At 36.4% G+C, this 11,540-nt stretch overlaps 1 protein-coding gene across 1 annotated transcript; it reads right to left on the bottom strand.

Moving 5' to 3' along the window:
• Positions 1 to 8,909: 8,909 nt before the first annotated feature.
• LOC306857653 (urotensin-2 receptor-like) lies at positions 8,910 to 11,128 on the bottom strand (the record flags this gene model as incomplete). The annotated part of the gene is made up of 2 exons (XM_079397683.1): positions 8,910 to 9,994; positions 11,077 to 11,128. The coding sequence occupies 2 exons, from the start codon at positions 11,126 to 11,128 to the stop codon at positions 8,910 to 8,912; spliced, it is 1,137 nt and encodes a 378-aa protein (XP_079253809.1).
• Between the last annotated feature and the right edge of the window lie 412 nt (positions 11,129 to 11,540).

Here is an 11,540-nt window from a genome sequence, read left to right as displayed (position 1 = left end):
GAGAGATTCCTCCCTCCTCTTCCAACCAGTCTGTACTATGCACATTTTTATTCTTTTGTTTTTTTATTTGATTTAAAAAATGCAAATAAAAGCAATCTCACTACTGATCTCAGACTTTGAATCCACTGTAGAGCCCTGCATTTCGGCCCGGGCCCGACAGGCCCCGACCTTTTTATGCCTCTAGGGCCGGGCTTCGGGCCAATTTCCACGTCATAGTTCAGAGGCGGGCCGGGCATCGGGCCTGTTTTCGGGTTTCTCCTTATTTTATATTGTAGACGTCTATTGATTAGTGATGAAAAAAATTGCCACGCTGTTGGAAACAACAGGAGACCGTGCCGTGACTGAGAGCAGCTCGATGGTGTTTAGTGTCCCGCAGCAGCAGCAGGTGCACAAGTGACTTCAGCGCAGCTGAATAGTTCTGCGTTCAAATGCACACAATAGGCTAAAGCTTGCTGCAAAACCCCAGCAAACATAACCATGAATGTGTCGGCAGGAAATAGTAAGAAGATATTTTAATTATTTACTAATAAACTAATGTTTTCTGAGTCTGTGTTACAAGGATGAAGTTTCTGATCCTGACTCGCCGTCTCCTCATTAGACGCGCCTTTAGAGAGAAATGCATCTTTATTGATTATGATTAAGATTATAATAAAAGAGTTTTTGTTTTCAATTTTTTTTATTTCGTTAAGTAATAATTTAAAGCTTTCTATAGATATATTTATCATGTCTGTGAGGCATGAATTCGCTCAGCTTCGGTTAATTTTTGTGAAGCGCTCCTGTTCAAGACGGCAGAAAGCGCATCATGTTTGTTTTCTTTGTTTTATAAAAGAACTACCTTTTGTTGGTATTGTGAGTGCACACAAATACAAGTAGACCTTTTACAGGTCCAAATGATGTATTACACTTAACTTTATCAAAAAAATAAATGACGGCGTAGGCTATTTTAATTTGTTTCCACTGAAAAAAATCCAAAGCAGGTGCCTCCATGTCCTGCAGAGCGCGCTTTAGCTTCCACTCGCCACACAACCTTAGATATAGGCTAGCGCACATTATTATTATAGCGCAGGTTTAACGTTTAAACATTGTAATATACTTGAACTGTTTTAGTATATCTATAGATTTTATTTTAGGCAAGTCGTGATGATACGAGAAGGCTAAATTGATCAAACATAGGCTTTGATCAGCTCATGCAGCTGGCCACTTGGTCGTTACTTTAAAAAAACAAAAACTTATAGGCTATTTAACGAACAAAAATGCCCCAAAACGTTTTTGTAAATTAACTTAATAAAAAAACAAAGCAAAATATAATCATTTTGCCATTACACACTAAACTGAACTATTTTAATAGCCGAAACAGTAGTATAAACTGTTTTTTCAGGGAAAAAAGACGGGCTCACAAAGTGAGGTGTGCTAACAAGAACCTTTTCAATCTTAGCTATAAGAACAAAATAACATATAAATGAGCATATGTTCACAAAGACTGTCCAGAATGAAGTTAAAACTGAACAAATATTGAATACAAATGTAGCTACTCCCCTTCTAACAGCACAGTCGTCATGTTATACTGTGTTTGTCTGGTCTTCAGAAGTAAATATTTTGAAACCAGTTCAACCTTTAACTCCAGGGAACTGACTTTAAGACATCTGTCAGCTCTTTGCATATGGTATTTTCTCAACCAGTAGAAGGTCATAAACACAAATCCAAAGGAAAACAGTATATGTTTTTAAATTACCAGGCGTGGATCTGATTATCTTCTTTCTAAGCATCGTTGTCCAGAATCAAAACCGATGTTGTGAATACATGGAAACGGCACGATTCATGACAACATTGAGGAACTCAGAGGTTTAAATCTTGTGAATCACATCTGCTCATTATTTTTAAACATCTGCTTGTAATTACTATCAGTATTAACTTTTCTCATCAATTGTAGGCTTTTGCAACCAAAATATTGTCTATTTTGATTCAGATAGATAGAACAAATATTATTTTATGAATGGGTAAGTTTGTTTATCATTCACAGGGCTGCACATTCTAATGGAAATGTTATAAAAAAAAAAAGCAATCTGTTGGTGAATATTTAAAGTCTTTAATGGTTAATAACCATGCTGCATGTGTTTCACATTCTATTTCTGAGCTCAGTTTCAGTAAAGATAATGCTTAATTATTAAAGGCTTTATTAATAGGTCTCTATGACCTCTAATGCCTTATTTGTTGATCTTTGTAATCCCTGTTCTCTCATCTGTCACTTGCCGCTGAAATGCTCTTCTCTCAAAGGCTTAGTCATGCTCTGAAGAACATTCCTGAGTTATCCTAGTGGCCGAGTGCAAAACCTCAGTGTGACAAAATGCTTTTTATATGATAACTGCCATTATCAGCGCATGTAGTAAAAACACCAGTGCACATTTTTATGGGTAGCTATAATTTCAAAGGCATTGAAGGGCTTCTTTTTCACCGTCTTGTAATGTCAAAGATCATACTGGAATGTCACTAATAATGAATTATGTGCTGTCCTTTTTAATTTTTTACTTACATGCACTGCCTTGTTTTAGTACTTGATTTACTGTGCATGGTTCAGTTCTCTGATTAAATATATGACTTCATGAAAAAAAAATGCTATATAATAGTATTTTAAAATTGTGTCAGGTAAATAGTGCTCAGTTTTGAGGACTGTTGACGTTTTTGTTTAAGCACTTTAGGAACCTTCATTTTCCTTTTTGTTTGATGAATGGAAAAACTACACACGATTTAGACAAGAGTCGTACACAATGTAATCTCTCACCCTAGAGTCCCACTTAACATTCACCATATTAAAACTCCAGGGAAAAAAAAAAAAGCACAAGAAAGTACCATTTGAACATCAATCACTCAACGGCTGTGTATTACAAAGCCTTGACAAAGCACTAAAACTAAAGCTTTCATGTAAACAGTGTAAGATTGCAAACCTCCAGTGGATTTCAGAATAATCAAGAGAATAATACAAACTCAAAATTTATTTTAATCTAAAATGGGGACAAATTTAAACATGAAAAGATAAGAAGTCTCAGTTTTTTCTTAAGTTGCATAACAAAAATATTTTCCAGCGTTTGCAAAAGGAAGGACTAAAGGGTTATGGGAAGAAGCTGGTCATTTTGGCACAGTATGCAGGTTTCCTGTAAAGTTTAACAGGCTAAACACTGAAGGGATCTGAGTTGCGCTGATTAATTCACAAAAGTCATTAGTGTAGATGTGTGCATTAAAACTAGCTAGGTGCTGCGTGAGTGATGGCGGTGTCAACTATCTGTAATGGCCTGACCTTGTAGAAGCACATTCACCTCGCCTCACAAGACAGATACTGTGGTAGCCTGCTGGGTGACATGGATGATGGAACTCTGTTCTGTTCTGTGACCCTCTAATATCAGAGAAAGCTACATTCACCAGTGTCCTCTTCAAGGGGAAAGCCTGACACATTTACAGTACTGGAATCAATGGTGCAACAGAAGGAATCTGCTGCCCTGTAAATCGTGATCGATATCTCAGTGTCCTACCCAGAGGCCCAGATCATAATTAATGAAGAACAATAGATTTTTCATAGTCAGGGCCTAAAATTAACACTCACCAAGCAGCAAATACCAGTAAAAATCAGTATTGGCAAGTATATGTACTGTAACAGCCATTCACGCAGAACTTGAAAGACACGAGACACAGGGAGAGAAATGGGGGAAAACACCATTTGAAATGCGTTTTTTAAAACTTATTTAAAATTGAGTATTCCTTTTTTTTTAATCCAGTGTCATGCGCAAGACGCCAGACTCGAGCACAGCTGTCAAAATCGTCCATCTAGCGTATTTGGATAGAAAAATAATGGAAAAGTTGCGCAGTGAAATAGAATAATGCATTCTGTAGGAATGGTCTCCAACTCGCCAGTTGGCTGGTAACTTTTTAAATGAATTCTAACAATGCCTGAGAACGCAATATGGTTTCCCTCGATTATCAAATCACAAAGCATGTGTTGTAATTATCAAAATACGTAATGTGATGCGCTGCGTGTTTCACTGTGATCTATGATCACTTGCTGTGATATAAATGAGCGGCTCGGTTTATTATGTTGTCAACCGAAGAGAAGCATTTTCAAACTATTTTTTTTCAACTTTGGGTCAAATATGGACTAACCCAGCTGTTAGGTTAATTTTTTTCATTAAATTTTTAACCCAAAAGTTGGTTTAGTCCATATTTGATCCAATGTTGGGATCAACCCAGCATTTTTTAGAGTGAAATTTCCCTGCAATAACAGCTGTAAGCAAAGGCTACCAATATTAGTTTTGTATGTTTACTGTTGTTATATAAAATAATAATAATAAAAATAATTTAATTTAGATTTATTCATTTAGCAGACATTTTTATCCTAAGACATCAACATTGTTTAGAATAGTACATTATTATTATTATTGCTGTTGTTATTGTTATTATTGGTGTTATATAAATGACATAAAATGTACATTATAATTATTATGAAATTTCAAATAACACTAATAATAATAATTGCATGTACATTTTACATTTATTCATCTAGCAGACTTTTTTTTCAAAGACATTGACATTGTTTAGAATAGTACATTAGTATTATTGTTATCATTATTATTATTATTATTATTATATGTAATTGTTCTGCTTGTTTTTTAATGTAATACACACATGCTTTCATGGCTGGTAAAAATATTTATGGCTGGTCACTTTTCACAAGTGACAGGCCATTGGTAGCTGTGGCAAAATGTTAGTTTTAGGCCCTGCGTACAGTGTGCGTGAGATAAGATTCCTGACTTGTGTAACTGGGATCACTGGAAAGGTATTTACAAGCATGCACACAAGAGCAATGGGGTCTCATAAACTCAGCCAGCTGTCCTGGTTCTGTCAGTAAGCTGCTGCTGATAACAGGTCTTTGGTGAACCTGTTTCTTGATTCATTTCCATTACCACCATCTATATACTCCCACACCATATTGACTTGGAATACAAAATGATGAAACAGTGTCACATATAGCAAACAAATGCAAAGCGATCTGATTCCTGTCATACTATGCATAGAGCAATGTTTGCACTAGCAGTTTTTAATTAGACAATGTAGGCAGATCAGCAGTGTATGTATAATGCATAATGTATTTGTAGCTGAGGCAAAATTCCACTATGCACTGTCAAAACTTTATAAGATGTCTTTAGTAGTCAGGGGAGATTTTGATGCACAACCTGCTGATTCTCATTTTCTTTAACCTGTTTCCTGCTGTTGTTTCTTCCCATTACAGCCCATGGCATAAGAATCTCAATCAAGTTTACCAGAGCAAATGAAAGTTAAACATTCAAACCTTTCTCCAACTACTGCATTTGAATTTCACTCACCCAGATTTCCCAAGTAGGTCTCACTGCAGTCCACAAGATCCAGGGGGTGTGGTTGGATCCACATCTAGGGGGTGGAGATGGGGTGGGTTTAGGGATCAAGGGGTGGAGATGGGTAGGTTTAGGTATATGTAAGGTGGGAGGAGTTGGATCTGGATCCAACCACGCCCCCTGGATATTGTGGGCTGCAGCGAGACACTCCTCAGATCGCCACTCTACAGGTATAATCACTAGCCCTGCGAGAAAAGCTCAGCATATTTACTGAAAATCCAAACGCACATTCTGCACATCCTCCTCCCATCCCTTACGTTTTTTGTTTGCAAAATATTTTGACGAATGTGAAATATCTCCTCCAGAATGCAACAAATTATGCCAGTTTTCTCTCACAATTAGGGTATAGCAGTGTTCTGTGTTATCAATGTGAATTATAAATGTATTGATTCATGATTGCTGCTTTTGTAAGGCAGGCCCAACATTGATTACTGAACCAAGCCAAGGATATTTTTAGAGAGTTTGATGGAAATGTGTGCCATTCTTCTTACTTTTGGATTACAAAGATCATAACAGTTTATCATCGCACAATTGTTCTGCCAGGAGTATCTCATGCTAGGCTCAAGATGGTCTGGAAGAGGTCCTGGAATATATGAGATGTATTTATTTGGATCCTTATTGGATCAGAACCAGATGAAACAGCCCACCGTCTAGACAAATAAGGTCTCTAACTCGGTGACAGATTGGTGTCCAGATTGAAAGCAGTGCCATTATCAAAGGGGTCCTTTTATTTAACTTCAGTCCAACTATAATAACTTTGTTAAGGTGAATTTAGTTTGTGAGTTAGGCTTTGTCAAGGACACTTTGTGGTGTCTTTGCGCTTCCTTTTGATTTGAATGCCAAATGTGACTTTTGGTCAGTTATTTCCTAGGCCTTAAGTAAAAGATAATATGGATGCAAATTCAGGTAAATGCATGCGACTGTCACTGGCTATTCATGTAGCTAAATTTAGTATGCAAAAAATAGATCAGTAACAGTTACCAAATGTAAATCTTGACCTTTACATTTTCGTTGTTTAGCACAATGCCATGGAATTAATTAAAAATTAATTAAATTATTTTTAAATACATATATTGCCATTTTTATCCATACACTGTGAACTATTATTTTTCAAATTTGTAAGCAAAACAAAAATTATTGGAATATGCTTTCCAAGAATATACTATTTAAGTTCAATTTCATGTTTAATTCAATGTGTTACTTGTAGCTTCTTTGTAATTCATTGTTAAATTTACCAGAAATTTCTGAGTGAAAATTGTTTCTACACCATTTTTTTTCACAGCATGCATGCTTTTTAAAATTGTTTCTTAAAAGTCTATCAAATAAATTATATTTCACATGCTTAAATGATTTTAACATAAATTGTAATATTTGCTACATCCACCTAATTATAGTAATCACACCCTCAATGGTGGTGAATCAATATTTAAAGCTCAAGGGAAGAGTAATCATTGCGTGTAATGTTGATTTAGTGTCTGCACCAAATAGAGGCATTGCAGGACTGTGTACAGAGGCTATTCTAGAGGACAGGTTATTTTTAGAGCTGCAGGGACACACAGGTCTTTCTTCTGGCAATGGCCATCACTTCCTAAACATGGGTCATGTGGCCCGCCAAAGACAGATTTTCAAAATCCACCCAAGAGGAAAAACCTCAGGAGAATTGTTTAATTCCTCTGCTGACTGGTTTCCTCTCTCAGTAGTGCTCAGAACTCAGACAGTGTAAGCATAATGTGACACTGAGAAGAAAGAAAAGGGAAACTCAATAAACTGTATAAACTTGGGAATTTGGAAGTGATGATATTGTAATCATGGCAGTGATTGAATAGACTGATACATTCTTATTCAGCTTTTCAGTGAACTGGTTTCTTTGTTTGCTTTCTTTCTTGACTTGAAAGAAAAATAACTATGAACTTTTCCCCCCCAAACTATCAAACTATCATTCCAGTAATTTCAGTATTTATGTTTTTAGAAAGCTTTGCATTTTCAGTGCTTGGAAAAATAATTAAATTATTGTTATGACAGTATCAGGCTGCAGTATATGTGCAGTGGAATTTTAATGCTCTCAGAAAATGTTTCTCACTGTGGTTATTTAGTCTATGTATTTATGATTATGTTTAGCAGAATCTATGTAGTTTTTATAACTGTCTGGGTTAAGGATTAGGTTTTCTGGTGCTCATATGTCTGTCTAAATAATTGTAGAGTGCAGTTTGAAATTACATTAATCATAAACATTCTGTGATCTTTTATTTATTTATTTTTCCCCCATCAATTTGGAAACTCTTCAGTTTCAGTTTCTCTTGAGGCAGGAAGCAAAAAAAGAATCTATAATGGTTATAGAATTTATGATACAAAAAAATTCTGATAACCTGAAATTCCATGACCAGTTGTATTTTTAGTGGGGATAAAAAATAAATAAATAAAAAAACACCCTAGTAACAAGAATTTACTCAGCTGTCACACACTCTGAGAAATCTTAATGAAAATAATATGAGAAAGGAGCTATGGTATGCTCTTTTTTTTTCACTCTCCTTTCTCCGTCCTGTTTTTAATTTTGTCATTTGGTGTGAAATTAAAATAAATGTTAGGATTAGATCACGTTCTAATCCGAGGGGAGTTTTGTTGTCCTTTTTCCTGAGTGATTCCAGACAGAATTATAGCAGAAAGACACCGTGAGTAATTAATTGTTGATAATGCTAGCACATTTTCTTCCTAACTCGACCATGCTCATAGCCTATTCCAGCATTGTTAGAGCTTTATTTGTTTAGTCTACTGTCATTCATACAATGCAGACAGCAGTTCTACTGATTGGAGAGTAATTTGGTGCTGAGATCCAATCAGAGGAACCTAATTGTCATCTGGCCTATGTTACCCAGATCAGCAGTTGTACTTTGACAAACTATCTATGAACCAATTACTATCTTGAGAAACAAATGACATCATAGTTATGTTTCAAAATGAATTTTCTTTCAATCAAAATGTCTGATCTACTTAAATCTGTTGTCATTTGCAAACATAACATCCTGCAATTAATGGAAGATTGTCACAATAAAATATAATGGTGACTCATCAAGTGTTAAAATTTCACCTTTAAAATTCTACAAAAAAAAAGCAAAAAATGTTGAACGTCTCTCCAGTTCACGTCTATTAATATTGTATGCATAGTAATAATTTGAACAATAAAGTTGTGCATAATGAGCAACCAAAAAAAAACAAAAAACGATTCGCCAAGCATTTCAAGTTCTCATATCTCAGCTGTAGCCCTTTGTAGCGACAAGAGATGATCCGAAAATCAGACCCAAGTCCGCAAAACTAAAACAGTCTGGTCCTGGCTGATTCAAAACAGACCCGCTGGACTGAGTGAAGATGAAGGTAAACTGGAGAAAATTTGGTTTTATTCAGACAGGATCTTTATCTTTCACCTCGACTCAGAATGTCTGGAAAACAGCATGCAGTTACGATAGAAGGCCAAAAAGACAAGGTCAAAGACCTACCTCAGAGGCTGCTGTTGTTGGTGCGAGAAGTATGCGCAAGGACAAAGCTCTCCGTGCACTGCTGGCTGCTGGAGGACAAGGAACGTCTGGGCGAACGCTGAAAGCGGTTCCGTCGGTTGAGATAGCTGCCAGCCGTCCTCTGTCTCTTGCGGAGGTACTCCTTGTAGTTCTTGGTGAGCAAGGTGTAGAGGAATGGATTGATGCAACTGTTGCTGTAGGTCAGACAGGTGGTCAGATAGTTAATGTTACGTTTGGCCTTGGTGGAGAGATCCAGCTCGGGCTGAAACTGACCTAGAAGCTGCCAGATCCAGAAAGGCAGGAAGCAAGCCCAGAATAGGAGCACGATAGTGAAGATCAGATACAGGACCTTCTGGTTTGGGAGCTTCTTGGTCTGCTTGAAAGTCTCAGTTTGGGAAATCCAGTAGGTTCGTGCCAGGCGTATGTACAGGTACCCGATTATCACCCCTGGAGCCACGATGCTGGTGCCAAAGAGAAAGGAGATGTAGATTTTATACGAGAGAGGGCTCAGGGTGGGTTGACACATTGGCTTGGAGCTTTCCGTCATCAGCTGGACGCTGATGATCATGGGTAATGTGAGAATCAATGAGGCCGTCCACACCAAGAGGGCGATTGCTTTTCGGTAGCTCTTTGAGCGTTTGACTGTATCCAGAGGCTTGAGGATGGCGAAGTAACGTTCTGTGCTCATAACAGTCAGGGTGAAAATGCTGGCATGCATTGTAAGGAAGTCCATGCTGATGAGGATCCGACATCCAGCATCTCCAAAGTACCAGCCCTTCAGGAAGTGTGTGCACACCACAAATGGAATCGTGAGTAAGTAAAGCAGATCAGCTAGTGCCAGGTTGATGATGTAGATGTACATAGAGGCAGCCGAGCGCATGGAGTGGCACATGACCACCAGAGTGTAGATATTTCCAGATACACCCACCAGACACATTAGGGACAGGATGGTGCCAATGGTGAAGTTGGCAGCCATGTCTTCAGTAGAAGCTTCAACTGGAAGCTCAGTGACGTTGGAAACATTCTCCACCATAGCCACTATGGGCTCAACTGACACAGTGGTCATCTCTACAGAGGAATTAATGGTAAACAAAATGGTTAAAAAATTGATGAACGATAAGTTGTTTCTCTCATAGACTTATTTTGCAATTAGAAATAAAAGTAAATACAATTTTTTTATCTATTTTTATCTATGACATATAAGGTGAATTCAAAGATGTGTGTGTGTTTGTGTGTGTGTGTGTGTGTTTGAACCTGTGTCACATATTAGTTCAAACATTTTAATATTTAATACATATACCTGTGTGTATATATATATATATATATATATATATATATATATATATATATATATATATATATATATATATATATATATATATATACATACCTGTTGTATTTATTAAATTTAAAAAAAAAAAGGCCACACTTTTTTTTTTGGTCCAATTCTCGCTATTAACAAATCATTAACTATGACTTTTGCCTCAATCAACTTCTAATTTGCTGCTTATTAATAGTTAGTAGGTAATAGTTAAGTTTAGGCATTGGGTAGGATTAGGGATGTAGAATATGGTCATACAGAATATGTGCTTTATAAGTACTAATTAACTGCCAATATTTTAGTAATAGGCATGCTAATAAGCAACTAGTTAATAGTGAGAATTGGTCCTTATACTAAAGTGTAACAAAATAATTATCTGAAATTAATATAAAATGGTATTTTAACCAATAGTACAAGGTCAGACGTTTTTTGTGCCTAAAATTCCTTTTACAGACCTGTTTTGTAAGTTATGAATAAAATAATAACAATTTTAAAATAAAACAATGTTTTCACCTGTGGTACATATAAGATCAAAATGTTTAGTGTGCCTTAAATTATGCCTAGAAAATGAGCACTCTTATCAATGAAAAATTAAGCTGAGAGGTGGATTTACTTTCCTACTACTTGATGTAATGGCTTTAAAGTCAGCTGATTTTATTTACTATTCCTATCAAATGACTAATGCTTAAGCATCAACGAAATATTAAATATTTAAAACTAGACACTATACCCTGAAATTACTATAATATGCTTATTTATCATAACAGTTAAAGCATTTTAGATAAGTGACCTCAAAACTCAAATACAAGAAGAAAAAATAATGCTTTACCTTGATTGGATTCCTCAGTTGGCGTAGCTCCAAGCAAACAGACGTTTAGCATTTATAATGAGTCCAACTCATGGTTTTTCCTAAGAGTTTACTCCTGGATTCCTAACACGTTGTCAGCAAGAAATCCTTCCAGTATACCAAAAAGAAATGACTTAAGCTGTGTCGTGTTGTAGGACACACAGATCAATACAAAAAGCACAAATGAGTCATAGGCAGGTGTTTCAGCCATGTATGAAAAACTTCAGTTATTCTTCAGCAGAACACTCACTACATCACAAACCTAAGTGGCAGATAAGAAAAATCCTACAGGTTCAGAACAAATTTAAAAAAGTGGTAAGAGGGGAAAAAAGGGCACAATCCTCTTAGATATCTACCCAAGGAGGCGATCACTTTGAGCTACAGCTGGATTTCGAAACCCTCTCCTCCACTGACAGAGTGCGTGCCTGCGAGGGGTATAAAGAGAG

Source organism: Barbus barbus, assembly GCF_936440315.1.
Source record: "Barbus barbus genome assembly, chromosome: 38".
In the NCBI taxonomy this organism is placed as follows: Eukaryota; Metazoa; Chordata; class Actinopteri; order Cypriniformes; family Cyprinidae; genus Barbus; species Barbus barbus.
The sequence above is the reverse complement of the archived record's forward strand: the minus strand, read 5'-3'. Positions and strand labels throughout refer to the sequence as shown.